The 17,294-nt window shown below is 40.9% G+C and overlaps 1 protein-coding gene across 1 annotated transcript; it reads left to right on the top strand.

The window, feature by feature from the left end:
- Nucleotides 1-266: 266 nt before the first annotated feature.
- On the top strand, nucleotides 267-16,637 carry cdhr5a (cadherin-related family member 5a). The gene is made up of 14 exons (XM_014409362.4): nucleotides 267-404; nucleotides 2,794-2,966; nucleotides 3,435-3,494; nucleotides 4,010-4,099; nucleotides 4,178-4,264; nucleotides 4,577-4,681; nucleotides 4,761-4,946; nucleotides 6,207-6,297; nucleotides 7,351-7,448; nucleotides 7,533-7,739; nucleotides 8,626-8,739; nucleotides 8,829-8,895; nucleotides 9,315-9,475; nucleotides 10,746-16,637. The coding sequence occupies exons 1-14, from the start codon at nucleotides 314-316 to the stop codon at nucleotides 11,325-11,327; spliced, it is 2,112 nt and encodes a 703-aa protein (XP_014264848.1). The 5' UTR covers nucleotides 267-313; the 3' UTR covers nucleotides 11,328-16,637.
- Nucleotides 16,638-17,294: the final 657 nt, after the last annotated feature.

Genomic DNA, 17,294 nt, shown 5'->3' with positions numbered 1-17,294 from the left:
ATATCAATGCATGAGAAAAGTTTCCAGTTTCCTCTGCTGGATTTCTCCCAGAAAAAAACAGGGGCACCAGTACAGAATGACCAGTCCAGCTAAAAGAGATGCAAGTATTTTAGTGGGAGGCTGCGAGTCCTCTGCTGGCAGGCGCTTAATGCAATATGTGCCCGTAAGATGAAGTCACAAACATTGCGACTGTAGTCTACTCCCACTCTCGGAGCAGCACAAACGGGGCATTATGCTGATGAGTACCAGCTGGTACCACGGGGCTCCTCATCCTCCTCGGGACTTCATTTGTTGCTGCTGCTGAAATCAGGACATGGAACTGAAATCGAAGCGCAAACCTGTAGACGTTGTCCTTGGATGCTTCATTGCAGTCTGCCTTTATAACCTTTGTCTGGCTCAAAGAAGTGAGTGGAGCTTTGTTTTCTGTGAAGGGCGGTGATGTGGGGCTGGATGAGGACCTGTGGATGATAATCTGTGGACAGAATGTGTGTGGGGGCAGTTTTTCATCCTTGAAGAAGAGATCGTCACCCTTTTTGTGTCCTCTCAAACTCACACCTAAAAAAGAGAAGTGCATATTTTCTTGTTTCTTTATTGAGAGGCCTGAAGGGGTCCGGCTAACTGTGTTTTTGTGCCGTATGTTGAAAAAAAATCTCAAAACTAAAGAGAAGGAAGAGTTCAGGAATAATATATGATCAAAGTGCCAGGCACACAAATCCTTAGGCCAAGTGATACGGTCACATCATGGGCGAATCTTAAGGTGGAAACCAACCAATGCCATGCTCAGGACTGATTTCATTTGTTAGATATATTTTGTACATGCTGTACAGTTCCTGATGTAACTAACCACTATTTTTGGTAATAACATTGTTTTGTTCACAGATCGTATTATCACAGTATGATGTGAACCATCACAGGAGCTACTAATGTAGCTGTGAACATTTGATCCCTAGGGTTAATGTAAAACATTTTTTCTCAGTTTTTACATTGATTTAAGATTTTTATCCCAAAAAGCTTGGATGCTGTGTGAGTTACAGATAAATAAAAACAGAATGTAATGATTTACAAATCTCAGAGACCAATACATCATTCACAGTAGAACAGAGAAAACCAAATGTTTCAAATGACAAAATGTAAAAAAAGGTAAATTTGAATTTTATGACAGCAACACGTCACAAAACCTGTGGGCCCGGGCTATGTTTGTCTCTGTGCAGCATCTCCTCTTCTTTTAACGCTGTTCCTGAAACGTGAGGAAATTAGGATATGAACTGCTGAACTTTTGGGACAGAGGTTTTCAGTTGGTGAAAGGTCTGAACTGCAAGCGGGCCACTTCAGACTCTTCTACTGCAATGCCATGCTATTATAACAGCTACAATACGAGGTTTAGCATTGTGTTGCTGAAACATGCAAGGCTTTGTCCCGGCTTGAAGAGAGCAGACAGCAGACAATGATCTCTGGAACTGTTACCGAGTAAACGAGCTAACGTTAGGACGTTTTCACAGTGCTCCAGCCTTTTCAGAACTGGGGTTTTAATATTTCTATATTTACTGTATTTAGAACTATGTTTACATCTCAATACTTCTAAATGTTCAGAATCGTCATTACTAGAAGTATTTCCTGTAATTTAACCACATCCACAAGCTCATCAGTGACATCTATAAGTTTAGGATGAGGTTGATGTCTGCCGCTTTTGTGGGGAATTTTAACAAATATGGACCACCCAGATATAAAAGGTTTTCACAGAAAAACTATCAGGCCTTAAACGAATAACACAAGTAAGAAAATGTTCTATATTTTCTGAAAATGTGCATATTTTAGCATGTGGCTTAAACAAAACACAATCCTAAGCCCCGGTGTGCAAGCCAGTCGTGTGTGTGTGTGTGTGTGTGTGTGTGTGTGTGTGTGTGTATTCTACACACATGCATGTGTCTGAATAAGAGGGAAGGTTGAAAAGTGAAGCTGCGACTAGTGGCTCGAGAGAGGTGAAAAAGAGTGCAGGCAGGGTGGAGTGGCTGAAGAGGAGTGTCCAGAAATCTGGAGACAAAGTTTAAGAAGCAAAGATGGTTTTACATGTGCAGAGGAGGGATAGTGGATATGGTGGACAAATGATGGTGAAGGCAAAGAGAAGAAGACCACAGGGAAGGTTAAAAGATGCAGTGAAGGAGGACAGAAGAGGATTTAAGACATGATGGAGGCAGATGAGCTGCTGTGGTGACTCATAAAAGGAGCAACTGATCAAAGAGGAAGTGCTTGTATTCTACGAGTTGATGATTAACCTTTGACATTAAAGTGCAAATAAACCGAGGTTTACCATCTCAGAAAACAATGGGTGCTGGCAAAAGCTTAATTTATTTTAGAGTAAAGTCCATCAGGTGACTGTATCATATACACGTCTGTGTCTGTGATCTGCAGACTTTAGCAGGGACACATTAGCGGGGAGTGATGAAGCCACAGCATAGCCTCCTGAGCTCTCTCTGTGTGTTGGGCGATCGTGGCTCAAGAGTTGGGAGTTCGCCTTGTAATTGGAAGGTTGCAAGTTCGAGCCCCGGCTTGGACAGTCTCAGTCGTTGTGTCCTTGGGCAAGACACTTCACCCTTTGCCTACTGGTGGCGCCAGTGTCCGGCAGCCTTGCCTCTGTCAGTGCGCCCCAGGGCTACAATGTAGCTTGCCATCACCAGTGTGTGAATGTGTGGAGGACAGGTTGTGTGAAGTGCTATACAAATACAGGCCATGGACCATTTTGCTGGTGTAAAACCTCAATCACTGCACATGTTTCTGTCACCTATGCTCTCCCAGTTTGCACAGTGCCCCCTGGCCCCATACCAGTGTCAGAAAACAACACGGCTGACGTCCAGGTGGCCAAAATCAGCTCCAACAGTGATGTGACTCTGACAGTGACGGTGAACCCTGAAGATTTATTCTACCTGAAAGGAAACGCCCTCATGGTAAAGAAAGGCCTGGACTATGAGGTGATGTATGGAACACAAATAATGTATATAAGAGATATGTGATCAGTTTTTGGAATTGGATATTAGAATGTGGTATGCAGAAAGTTTATAAAGTGTTTTCAGGACTACCTAGGTCACGGGTGTCGAACTCCAGACCTCGGCGGCCGGTGTCCTGCAGGTTTTAGATGTGTCCTTGATCCAACACAGCGGATTCAAATGGCTAAATGACATCCTCAGCATGTCTTGAAGTTCCAGAGGCCTGGTAATGAACTAATCATTTGATTCAGGTGTATTGAGCCAGGGTGAGATCTAAACCCTGCAGGACACCGACCCTCGAGGCCTGGAGTTCGACCCTGACCTAGGTTATATGAGCATGTACTGTAATGATATCATTATGAACATTTATTTGTATTCTTTTACAGCTAATAATATTTCAGAATATTCCTGCAGTAGGCGCGTCCCATGTATCTGTTTTTGTTTCTTTATTAGTCATTGCCCAGCGCGACTCTGATGGTGTGGATAAAGTGCAGCAGAGCTGGCTCTAGATCTGTGAGTAAGAGTCATCACATTAAAAACAGACAGAAGTCAGCAAATGAACCGAGTCTGGGGGAAATGAATCTGAAAGTCAAGACATCAGGTCACCTGTACATGCCTAATGCCAACATTATGTTCTCATGTAAGGGACTCCACCTGTCAGGGTTCTTCAGCTCCAGAGCTGCACCGGCTCTTTTTGCCCCATCACCAGTCACCCCGTGTGACTTTGGCAAGAAAAACTAGATGAATATAAAAATGGAAATGAACAGTTATTTTTTACTTTTTAAAAATGTTTATCATTGCTGTAAGTTGTGTCTATAAATGTAAAAATTATATTGTATTATTATATAACAAGTTAAACAGAAAATGCGTGTCACACTCTAAATCTGTCTCCTAGTTTCACTCCGCCCACAGAGCATGTTTATAAGGCTTGAGTGCTGTTGTGTCGTTGTGTTGTTAGGAGCAGTGCCTCGATGTGTTGTTGTGTTCTCACTGTTTGACTGAAGCTGAGCTGATTCTCTCTCCTCAAGGTGAACGAGTCCGTCGAGGTTTTGGTTGAAAACGTGAACGATAACCCCCCCAACTTTGCTCAGAACCACTATGTGCTGGATGTGAATGAGGTGGGCTGCACTGCTCTTTCATGCTTGTAGAACAACATGTGTTTGTGTTTCCTCTTTGAACCATTTTATGTCCTGCAGCTCATTCCGGTCAACTCCAGTATTGGTCTGATAGAAGCCACAGATGTTGATTCACAGCCGCTGTATTATCGCTTGGAGACAACAACAGTAAGACAAGACAAACTATGTCCAAATGACTATGATGAAGTTCGGACGCATTTAGACAAATGAATGGAATACATGCATCTGCTATTTGTTTACATCACACTGATCTGTGAGGTCCAGGCTCCACATGAATCAACTTCTCTTGGACAAAATTATGTCTATGACTAAAGCTTCATTATTAACAACGGGAAGAAAAGTGTAAAGGTTCCCTCAATTGCTAACCTCTGATGGACCTTTGAGCATAGCCTTTGTTCAGGCTTCAGGCCACAAAATCCAAGTGAGATCAGCTGATCTGTCTCTGTCGGTTTTCCTCAGGACAAGTATTTCCGCTTGGAAAACGTCAATACTCCAAAGATTCTTGTGAAAACCATCCTGGACTACGATGTTGTACAAAAGATCTCGCTGGTCTTACACGTGCAGGTACAGTAATGACTTATGAAAACATCCTGCAAGGCTCTGCTTTTTCTGTAAAAACCAGTCTGAAGTCTGCTTCTTACAGGATACGTTCAACGGTTCAGCTTCCAACAAGCCCTTCTTCACCTCTGTGGCCACCATCACAGTGCGTGTGAAGGATGTGGACAACCGGCCCCCGTGGTTTCAGCCATGCACGAGGACAAACTTAGGAAATGCTAAACTGTGTGTGAGCAGCGGCTACAGAGGCAAAGTCAACCTCACAGAGAAACAGGTGGGGTCTGACTCTGGCGTTTACATCACAGCAAGAAAAGAAATGCGCTTCACCTGAACAGGAAGTCGCTCACATGGCTGACATCTCTGGGCCTTATTTTAATTATGCATGAGCCATCGTGCTATTCTAGCTCATACAGAAAAAAGGTTAAAAACCTTATTATACAGGGGAAGTTCATATTTGATATGATGTCATGAAAACACATTTATCATCTAAAAAACTGGTTTTCTGTATAAAACATATTCTTTATTTAACCAAGTACAGTTTTAGGACTATATGAAATGTATACCAGTCTGTGCTACTTTGGACAAAGAGTGTGCACATCCAGGCAAACACTGTTACTTTAGCTGCTACACAGAAAAATCAAATACACAGGAAACAGGACAAAGTGTCTTAAGTCTGTACGCTGCACAGACATTTGAGGGTCACAATAACCTTCATGCTGTTTTAAATACATTTGTTATCTGGGGAGTGAATAATGTAAATGATTAAACATTTTCAGAAATGTTTCCATCGAAGCTCTGAGGGTTCGTTCTGATGTTCATCACTGCAGCGGCAGCAGTCTGTCACACAGTTTCTATGAAATAAGAACTATCAGCTTCGAGCTGCTTTATTTGACAGACCATGGCAGGTGTGCACTTCTGTGCTGGGCACCAAAACACCACACAGGTGTGCAAAGAAAATTTCAGGGTAATAAAATTATCATCAGAGCAGTGCTTGCGTGTGTTGGTGATCATAGTGATCCTAAGATACCAGCATCATGACATCTCAGCCTTTCAGGGAAACCTCAGCACTGGTTTATCTGTGAGGGAGGACACTTGCTCAGGTTCCACTGTAGGGCCAAACATTACAGGCTAAAACCTGCAACGAGATCCAATGACATGGGGACGATGCAAATTTTGGTGATTTTTACATGTTGTGTTTGCCAGTATTTATTCAGTGATAGCAATATTAACGGTAATGACTTGTGAAATCAATCAGTGTGGAGGACACACGATAACAGCTAACCGGTCGCAGCAGATGGCCCCGCCCCTCCCTGAGCCTGGTTCTGCCGGAGGTTTCTTCCTGTTAAAAGGGAGTTTTTCCTTCCCACTGTCGCCAAAGTGCTTGCTCATAGGGGGTCATATGATTGTTGCGTTTTTGGGTTTTTCTCTGTATCTATGAAGCGCCTTGAGGTGACTTTTGTTGTGATTTGGCGCTATATAAATAAAATTGAATTGAATTGAATTGAAATGAATACATACTGATTTTCACCTTCAGGAAGGCCCGCTGGTGCTGGAACCTGGACCTGTGTTTGCCAAGGATGGAGACAAGAACAAGAGCGAGCAGATCAGCTACAGAATATTACGAGGTCGGATAAAAAACCTTTGGAGGACCCGAGTTTTACACTCAACAGTTTCAGTTTGGTGTGCTTATTAAACTGATTATCACATATAGACAGACAGTCTTACACGCCTCTCTGCAGCTTCTCTCCTCCTGCTACCCCCCCCCCCCCCCCCCCCCCCCAAAAACCCATCTCCATAGAGACTGTGTCAGCTTCCAAACAGACAAAAAACAAACTAAAAACCAGCAACAAACAACTTAAACATAAACAATCACAAAGAAAGAACAATACAGTATCCACATCTGAACCAAAGAGTAAAACAGTGAAATGTGGATTATTAAACTTAATAATTGATCAACAAATCAATTTACTCTGCCTTACAGAAACCTGGTTGCAGCAGGATGATTATGTTAGTTTAAATGAATCAACATCCCCGAGTCATTCTAACTACCAGAAACCTCGAAGCACAGGCCGAGGGGGCGGTGTGGCAGCAATTTTTCACACCAGCCTATTAATCAACCAAAGACCCAGACAGACTTTTAATTCATTTGAAAGCCTGATGCTTAGCCTTGTGTAAAACTCAGAAACCAGTCTTACTTGGTATCATCTGTATGTATTATTGTAGGGTCTACCTTACAATATAAAGAACCTTGAGGCGACTGTTGTTGTGATTTGGCGCTGTATGAATAAAATTGAATTGAATTGAACTGATAGAAGTTTGAAGGCTCTACTACTAAAAGTAGTTATCAAAATGCTTTTAATCCTTTCCATTTATTTTTAATTGTTCATCTAATCGTGTGATATAAGAAGCTCAGAAGAAAAAAATAAGTAAATCATCGTTACCTGGTGCCATTTAGAGGCTAGCAACGACCAAGTGATTGCACCCACTTTGCAATCACTGCTGCTTAGTTTGTTTTTGTACACGCTCTCATGGCACCATTCTGTTAATGAGGTCGAATTTCAATAAGTCAGATTCAGGTCGTGGTTAAATAATAAAGTAAGCTTATTCTGCTGGTTTGTAGGGCAGCATAAAGAAAATGCTCTTATTTGTCTTTATGTGTTTTTTTCCTTTATCTGTAGGAAACGAAGGAAATATATTTCAGATTGATGAAGAAACGGGGAACATCACAATGACCAAAGCTGCTGATATTGTTGGTCCAATAACTCTCACTATCCTGGTAAAACAAATATTATATACATTTGTCAAATAATATAAAGAAAATACAGATTTTCAGGAATTAGATATTTGGTTTTACTATCAGGCATCACAGGTGACCAACAGAGATCAGTTTGCAGTGACACAGGTTACCATTGATGTGATGAAGAAGAGCAGGAGTCCTCCTCGTTTTGAAAGGGAGCGATATGAAGGATTTATCTACAGCAACTCTGTGCCTGAGACCATGATCCTCCGAGACCGAAACACCAACCGACCCTTCAGGGTCCGAGCACGGGACGAAGACTTCGCCAGTGTGAGCGCTCTTTGAAATCAAAGCTAAATATTATGGTATATGTTATAAGCCTAACCCTGACGTTTGGCTGGTTCGACAGCTTGTAGCTACAATAAGCAAAACCATTAGTAACACCCTACTGAGTTAACTGAAAAGGTCAGCTATGGATGCTGCTGATTTACACATGGAAGGGTTGTAGAGACCGACCGACTGTCAGGTACACGTGCTACGAGGAAATCATTTGTTTTGGCATTTTGCTGGTCTGGGCCATTCAGGTGGATGCTAACCCAAAGTGCCGGTAATTTCATCCCAAGCATAAAGCGTGTAATAATAATAGAACAGCTATATATTAGACTACAGTCTAGGTCATGTAACAGGACAACAGAATGGCTGAACATGGAAGAATCGAGGTGCCACATTCCAGGCCGGACTTTTAGCTGATTGGAATTCAGCAGGACCTTAAGAGCACTGTGTGAAATTAAAGCCTCAGTGACCTGAAACAACAAGTAGAGAAAAGTGGGGCAAAATTCCTCCACAACCATGTCAGAGCCTGATAAAGTCATACAGAGAAGAATAACTTAAAGTTCTTGCTCTTATTTAACCCTGGCTGAAAGAACCGCTTACAGGAAGAACATACTAAATCTGTTTCTAGTGTAGTAGATTATACAGATTTAAATGTACAGGAGTACTAGAGTACTTGTAAAAATGTGCAGGTGTTTATTTTGCATGCCGGAGCTAATGATGATTAACCCCTGTACAGTTAAAAAGGTACACGATCACAATTACGTTTATTGTGCAAGCTGTTGCTGGTCATTATTTTCTACCTCCTGCTGGTTAGAAATCACTTAAAGCAGCTTTAAATGCACAACTAATGCTAAACTAACAAGATAAAATCTTTGTTTGTCAGGGTGTGAATCCAGATGTCAAATACGAGGTTCAGTACAGCAGCTACGTCAATGTGACCTCTGATGGTTTCGTGATACTGAAAAGAGTTGTGAAGACAGAGTCCTTCGCTCTTCAGGTGACTTTTTAAAACGTCATGGCACAATGAGAGCAAAGACTTCCTGGTTCTTGACACTTTGTAAGCTGTTAAACTTTTACTGTCTGCAGCTCCGAGCAGTGGATGTGACAACAGGGGAGTTTGGAACTGCAGCCCTCTCAGTTCAGGTCATACCTGGTGAGACTTCGGACTGGAAAAACTTTCACCTTATTTCTCCTGTTTCTAATTTCATGTCATATCAGTAAAAACGAAATCACTAAAAACATTACTAAATCTTTATAAAAAAAAAACAGTTTTTATACTAATGATTTCAAATATTACCTCTCAAGGAGGGAACACAAAACTGTTTATTCTTCAAAATTAAAGGGCTTGCTGTTATTCTTTATTTGTAATATTGTAAAACAAAGTCAAATGTAAGCCAGAAATATTACTTCATACTGAGGCTGGGAGCCCATTTGGTTCCTCCTGAACATTTCAGTGAAATTCAAAATGGGCACTGTGTTAATTGTTCATTTTTAATCAAAGTTAAAGGAAATCATAGCTTTAATAATAATCATTCCTTTAACCTTAAGTCCTTTGCTTTTCTTCCTGTGCAGATTTAGCCAGCCCATCTCCCTCAAACATCGGCTATCGTCCAGGTGACATGGCGCTTCTGGGCTTGATCATGGCAGCTCTGCTGATCCTTTGCCTGATTGTTATTGGCTTCTTAGTTTCCCACTTGTGGAAGGGAAATACGGGTGTGGACAAACTATGTGAGGTTAGTCGGTTTGGCAATGGAAATATTTTAAACCGGTGAAAAGATGATAAGTTTACAAATCTTTAATCCTTCCTCACTGCTTTCCATCTTGGACATCATGTAAATGAGTGTAACAGACAATATCAGGCTTTCAGTCTTTCCTTCTTTCTGATCTCACAGCACACATCATACAAATGATTTATTGTTTTCTAAAGTAAACAAAGTGTCAAAGTTAACATTTGCAGTATACATATACTGTAAAAAATGTCCCTTAGCAAGAATCAACCTTGACAACAAGCTTTGGGTATAATTTTCATCAGCTATTTAACTGTCAGGTGGAGTGGTTACTATAGGAGCTGATTTTTAAAAAAGTCCAAATACATTTCAAAGGCTTGTGATGTGAGTTTCAAGTAAGTTTCAACAGATGGTTTGAGGCTATGCTGATGAATTGTGTGCTAGTCCACCTAAAATATACCAGTTCTACTGACAGCAAACTGGCCTCAGAGCCCGATGCTGCCTTCACCATGTTTAACAGTTGTTACAGTTTTCTTTGCATTGCAGGTCTCTCCTTTCCTAATTGCAGTAAAACAACTCTATTTTCCCTCTAAAACATATTTTCTTTGTCAGTGTAGTCAGTTACAAACTTTAGTCAAGATTGAAGATGTTGAAGCAGGATCTTCTTTCTTGGATGGCAGTGTCTCAGTCAATGATAAGGTAAAAAACAGGTGGTGTAGCCAGTGTAGGTCCTATGACTTAGTGGCTTCTGGGTTTTTTATAATGATTTGAACCAACTGCTTCTCAGATGAGAGTGAGTTTGGTTTTCAGACATTAGCAAACTGGCTGACTCATTAACCACCCGTACAGTCGTTTCAACTGAATATGTAGTTTCTCATAAAATACCAGGATTTCATTCAGCAAAACTGAAACACAAACATTTTGGATAATTTGTGACTGTGACAAAGAAAGAATTTGGCTCAGCCTGAAACTAAGCTTTTAAAAGTGGTAACATTGTTACTGCACATTACACTATTAAAGTAAATAGTGGTTATTTTTGTACATATGTAATATAATAACATGGAATTCATTATTGGAGACTAGATAAACTGCATTTCTGCTTGGCCGACTTATTCATAGATCAAGTGAAAGCCTTCGAAGCCTTTATTGGCTATATGATAAAGTATAAATAGACACCTCCATTGTTTAGACTTCAGAGACAGACTGAAGGTAGTGCATTGGCAGTACCTCATGCATTAACTGCTTTATTAATGAGGAACCTCTCTCCTGACTGTAGTGCCTGAGCCCATGTTTGCAGTCCGGCCAGCCCCGAAGTGGCCACAGAGACTCCCTGCAGTACACCAATGATGGCTTCCAGAATGAGGGGGACCTGAGCCGTCGGGGAGCCAGACGCTGGAACAATGTTCTCCCCAGACGGAGCACCTTCCCCCAGGCCCGGGGCCGCGTCATACCCCTAGAGAGGCGGAGCCACCACTGTTCTTCATGTGGCATCTATACTAACCACATCCCTAAGGGGAGTCCCTCAGTGAGACCCTCCAGGAGGGGCAGAGAAGATGAGGATGAATATAGTGCAAGGTCAATCCTGACCAAGCAGCGGAGGAAGGAGGGCCAGAAGACTGTGTGGTTCAAGGAGAGTGAAGATTCGTCAGACATTGAGGTGGAGATCATCCCAGACACTGTGGGCCGGGTGGAGGAGGAGACAGAGGAGGAGCTGGAGGGGGAGGTAGAGATGGAAAGTGTTGTCAGAGACCCGGCAGCCCCTTTAAGAGAGGCTGATGATGGGCAGGAGACCAACGAACAGTACCCAGAGAACGCTAGTTCAGAAAAACAGGAAGGAAGCCAGGAGCGGGAGCACTGACAGTAGAGGTCAGAGGTCAAACTGGAGTCTGAAAGGACTGAGCAGAATGCTGTTTGCTTTCCTGGATGCCTACAGTCAAAGTCTCAGCAGTGGACAATGGCACGCTTAACATCTGTGGACTACTGCCCAACCTCAAAGAACTGACTCAAGCATCCAGAAGTATTTGTCTTCTACTGTGAGTATACTACACTACAGTTCCAGCGGAATTAACTGGATACCAAACATACACTTGGAACCAGTGTGGGCCAAGTATTAAAGATGAGATAAGGTCTTCCAATAACACTAACACATTTTTGGTTTATAATTGTGCCCATTAGACTATTACAGTCCCCATTACAGGAATTGTAGAGATCACAGTGCCAGCATGACCTCAAGTCCAGCGGGGCAAAAAACACGAGCAGTCAGTGTTTCACTAGGCGAGGTTGAGATCCGATGCTTTACAGTCTGTGCGGTGTGTAACAGTTTGCATATAAATGTAGCAACACAGCACCGAACAGGTGATCAAAGAGCAACGTTTTCCCCTTCTAAACGTTGGAAAGGTTTTTAAGGAAACCTTTCCAACGTTTACCTGAGAAATTAATTTCTTTTTTAAAGACATCATCATTAAAAAAACATCAGACCCTCTTTGGACTCATAGAAACCTCCTATATGGACCCGCCAATCCAAATAATCTGTTCTGACTCTTTGAGTTTCTTGCCCCACTGAACTTTTGTGAGGGAACACCACCTCCACAGGCCAAAAACTTCAGTTTTCAAACTGTTAACTAAGCTTATCACAAAAAAGACACATTTTTGTTTTCAAATGTATTTGTTGTAAAGTAAATCTTATACCTTTAGAAAGCCTGTTTATTTCCTAACAAATGGTGCCATATTTGTTAGGAAACTGCTTCTGTGAGTTGTGCAGCAGATTTGAGTTTACTGGGTGCACTCAAGAAAAACTTGCCAAATCCTCTCTCCCAATGCCAAACAGCCTTTTCTATTATTGACTCTTGTTTTGAGCTTCTGCTGCCCTAGGTGCTCAGTTGGTGGTGATCTGCAGCACCATGGACCCGGCTGCCAGGGTCAGTTAGTGTCACTTAAGCCACATTTGACTGATCTGAATAGGACCCATACCATAGGGCAACTTCAATCTGGTGTTCCGCAAAACCAAGCTGCAGCATTATTTTGAGTAAGTCCAAGTACAATCTCCAAATTGAAGGCCAAGTTCCATATAACAGGGGATGTCAAAGAAAAGCTGCTATGTGTGCATTCCAAGAAGACGACACCGCAAGAAAACTGTTTCCTCGCCCTGTCAGCACGTAGGAAGTGGTCTTCTACAGAAATACAGAAATGCATCTCCTGCTGCATAGGGCTTTAATATCTGCTCTTCACCATCAGACCTATTCGAGTTGATTTTGGCAACTTGTGCACTGGAACCTGAAGATGTAGAGTTATATTCAGCAGTGAGTCCAGATTCTTCCTATAACACTTAGGTCGAAGTGTGCATGGAGAATGCTATGCTGACTGCTTTTGGTGGAGGCGTTGTTATGTTGTGGGGCGGTATTATCCTCACTGGAAAAATGTCATCATTGGATGCAGAGATATCGAGATGAGATCCTGAAACAGCTGGCATTCCCTTATCTCCACAGCCAAGTAGCTAACTCTATCCTCCGAGATCACAGAGAGACTGCCTCCAGAATTTGAGTGGATTTGTTGAGGATGGCCTGCCTGCAGTCCTGACTTCAACCCCACTGAACACTTGTGAGATCAACTTGTTTTTCATGCTGAAAAACAATTTGACATTGGCTGACTTGCAACAAATGTAACTTGAAGAATGCGATCTCATCCCACAGCAGTGGGTGACCAAGCTAATGACCCGCATGAGAAGGAAGTGACCGGCTGTTGTGGTTGTGTATGGTGCTTCCACATGTTACTGAGGCCCCTGCTTCCTAAATTGCAAATATGTCTTGTCTCTTCACACTTCAGTCATCCAATTCGATACACAACATCAAACATCAGTCAGCAGAATAATTTGTTTGGCATTGGAAGAGAAGATTTAGCAAGTTTTTCATGGGCACAACCCACATACTGAACTCTGCTGCTCAACCCACAAATGCACTTTCTGTACAAATGTGGCAACAAATAAACAGGCTTTCAGATGGTATAAGATTCACTTCAGGTTATATTGTCATTAGCATTAGAAATCATGGTACAAACTACAAAAGCAAATCACAAAGTATTACTAATAAACCATTTTCATTATCGTAAAGTGACTGGCTCCACTTTCTAAAAGGCACCATTTATACAGAGGTATAAGTGGTAGTCAACAAACCCTTTTATGTCATTGGTAATTCATTCTGTCTTCATTGACTGAATTCATACTGAATCCATCAGCAACTATAAGTTTGAATGTATAATCATTATCATAAAACAGACCATTCATTTTGCAGCTATAGAAGCTTTGATGGTGTTAGAGCTACAAAACTAAAATGCATTCATTCTAGTTTTGGGCTAAGTCCAGTTAATTCTCGGCTGCGGCTCTTTGACATCTTACCTTGCAATATAAACGTGACGCAGCATGGGAGACACTGGCCAAAACCTCCGACTGAGACAACAACAGTCAAGCAATGACACAATCAAGAACAACTGAACATTCCAACATTCACTGTCTGCAAATATCTCTCAAAGCTACATCTGTAAAATGTAATTTATCAAGTAGTTTCTCATGCATAAACTGCAAATAAAGAACTCATCTTCCATCATTGTCCCAGCAAACCTCTTGGATGTGGGAGGGAGATCCCATCGACACTATCATTTATGTCAGACAGCAAGAAAAACCTCCCCCGCTGGTGATGCTAGCAGCTTTTCTGTCTTTGGGCTGTAACGGGGTGTGGATTGTGGTCGATTCACAGCTTCTTGTAGCCTACAAATGAATACCATTTGCATTAGTGATGGGATTTCCGGCTCTTTTTAGAGAACCGGCTCTTTCAGTTCGGCTCACTAAAAAGAGCCGGCACTTTCGGCTCTGAACCGGCTCTTCAGGTTGTTTTGTTGCTTTAATTAATTTATTATTAACAATAATATAAAATTATGCACAAAAGGAATTACTAATGTAAAAACAAAGTGGTTTTACTTATATATGTTTATATATAAATATTTACGGTGGCCCCTAGAGACAAAACGCGTACAAACTCCAAAACACATTTCTAGCATGAACTGAACTTCCAAAACAGAGCTACCAGATCACTTAAATTACACAACTGAAAGCATATGTGTATTGTTTGTGTATTTATACACAAGCACTCATATATATTCAAATAATTTAAAAAAAATGTTTATTTACCTGTTATTACCACACACCAAATCCAGTCGTTGGTACTTCCTGGCTTGTGTAGCCACTAGGTAACAAAAGCTCAAAACTGCACCCTAGCATTCTGGAGCACTTCTGTTGTCTTTTGTACGTGTTTTGAGTTTTTATGTGCTTCTGAGTTTTTACGTGTTTTGGAGTTTTTACGTGTTTTGGAGTTTTTACGTGCTTTGTCTGTAGGGGCCACTGTAAATATACTTTTATTTATTCACTCCACATAAAATGTAATAAATAAATCATATAATACAAAAAACAACTATTCACAGTTCAACTTTTAACTATTTAAATTTTCAGCTTTTTCCTTTAAAATTTTTAAAGTGAAAAAACACAAAACACTACAAACCACAACGCAATTAAATATAAATTAAACTATGAAAACAAAAAGAACATGCACATTCTCTGTCATATGGACCTGCATGAATAAACTTTCTGAATCCTTTATCATCTGCAACTGAAAATAGTTGTGGATGATTACTATACCTTTCTAATGTGACGTTGTTGTCCCTGGCTCTCTTTCTCTCTCCCTCCCGCTCTGTTCCTGTGCTACTGCAAGTGTAACTACCGCCCCTCCGTCCTCTGCTCAGCGCAAAGCAGAAGGCTCGCATGCGGAGTGAAGCGGAAAAAAAGTGAGAGAGACCATGGTTTCTGCATGGTGTGTCATAAATATTACAACATCATATACAACCAAAGTTCTAAGAAAGTTTGGACACTATTTAAAATGTAAATGAGCCTGTATTTTATTCACAATAGAATGCAGGAAACATAGCAGCTATTTAAGCTAAGAAACATAAATATTAAGCTAGGCTAATGTTTACATTTTTTATATCTTTATGCTTAAAATGAGAAATAAACTTCCTGTGCATGTGTTTGTCTTTCACCTATGTGCTTTTTTTGTCCATGTCAAAAATGTTGTGACGGTTAGCAGAAGGTAGGCTCTTGATATCGCCTCGCAACAAGCGCACCAAACATTAGCTATGCCACAGGAGCAGATAGGAGTGGTGCTAAGGGCTATGTAGCCTAGCTTTGCTAACTAGCAGTACCTGCTACTTCTTCCTGCCTGATGTTAGTAAAATGTGATTCTACTTAAACAGCGGAGACCTTAAAGATTATCTTCTATCCAGTAAAGTGCCTTCACACTATGTGCCTACTGCAGTCTGCCTTTGTGTGCTTCATTTTTCTATAAGCCATTAGCAAAAGATTTATTGACACTAAATAAACCCACTGATAAGTGGTGCCTTATTAGAAAATGGTAATGTGAGGTTTTTCTTTGTTTTTTTGTTTTGTTTTTTTTTTGGGGGGGTGCATTAATGGGTTGGGGGTTAGTTATCAGTATTCACTTGATTATCATGTATTTGTATGGTTTCAACATTGAAATTTCAGGAACTCAACCCCACATTGCAACACAAATTACCCATGCTAAACACCAGACACCCCAAAGTGTCGCCTGGTTCTGCTTTTAGCAGCAGTGAGTAACTTCTTTGTGTAGAGCTGTCATCATTTCCACACACAGTGTTTATGAACTTTATGAAACTAAAGCGGTTTTGTTGTGATTCCAGGTTGAGAAAATGATTTGATGGTAAAACTTTATCTACTGAGTACTAAACAGCTGTAAAGATTTTATATGTGTATTTATTACTGCTGTCAGTGTTAATCTCATTAAAATGACGTTAACGCTATAACCGCATTAACGCGGCAAATCTCACCCCATGCGTGGGGCTGCATGGCGCTAACACTTTAACGAGCTAACTGTGCTAACGCGTTGACGCCGTCCAGCCCCATGTGGCGTTAACGTTATTTTAAGGAGATTAATGCTGAAAGCACTAGTATTTATATGTATTTATTGAGAATGTTGGTTAAAATAACTACTTTTATGGGGAAATCTATGGTTTATGTATAGCTGATATTTTGTACATTATAGTGATTGATGTAAAGCACTTGAGGGAATAATAAAGTTTGAGTCTTGTTGGTTGTCGCACATTTTTATTCACATACTATAAAACCATCTTCCTGTACAGGGAAGTGGTTTTAAGAGGTCCTTAATGGAGATCTGGGGTCCAGAGAGTTGAAGGAGTGGTAATTCTGGGTTTGTCAACTGTGAGCTGAGGGAAAATATATATGTTCTGTTTCAGAAAGAGAGTTAAGCTAAACTCCGAGTCATCTATCTGGGTAATAGACTCTGTAAACCTAAGCTACGTACTGGCAGCTTTTATTTGACAGGTTCCTCTGATTCCTGCCCTCCTTCAGGCAACTGACTGACATTTTGCAGTTTCTTATTCAGTTAATATCAAAGCAACAGTTTTATTAATCTGTGGAAATGTGTGTCTTTACAAACATAATATAATTTAGATGATTTTTATATTTAACATATTTGCCAACCGTTAACTCAAACTACAGCTGTCAGCCTCATCCACGCGCTGGAATATTTACTATACTATACTGTAGGACTCAGTTAATAAAACAAGGCTTATGGACAAACACTGATGAACCTTTAATGGGAAAACACCTCACACTCCTGACATGTTGTTTGAGAAGATGTGAACGTTTGACAGTGAAGATCGGTGTCAAATGGTAAAGAAAGCTGTACTAAATGTAGTTTAATTTGACTCTTTGATTAGTCTGGAT

Source organism: Maylandia zebra, linkage group LG1, assembly GCF_041146795.1.
Source record: "Maylandia zebra isolate NMK-2024a linkage group LG1, Mzebra_GT3a, whole genome shotgun sequence".
NCBI classification, from domain to species: domain Eukaryota; kingdom Metazoa; phylum Chordata; class Actinopteri; order Cichliformes; family Cichlidae; genus Maylandia; species Maylandia zebra.
The sequence above is the reverse complement of the archived record's forward strand: the minus strand, read 5'-3'. Positions and strand labels throughout refer to the sequence as shown.

Bases quoted from the DNA above. Each gene is read 5' to 3' on its own strand.
- cdhr5a (XM_014409362.4), top strand. From the start codon at position 314: ATGGAACTGAAATCGAAGCGCAAACCTGTAGACGTTGTCCTTGGATGC. The intron at 7,449-7,532 runs GTAAAACAAATA...TTTTACTATCAG, and splicing joins CAATAACTCTCACTATCCTG to GCATCACAGGTGACCAACAG. The intron at 8,740-8,828 runs GTGACTTTTTAA...TACTGTCTGCAG, and splicing joins CAGAGTCCTTCGCTCTTCAG to CTCCGAGCAGTGGATGTGAC.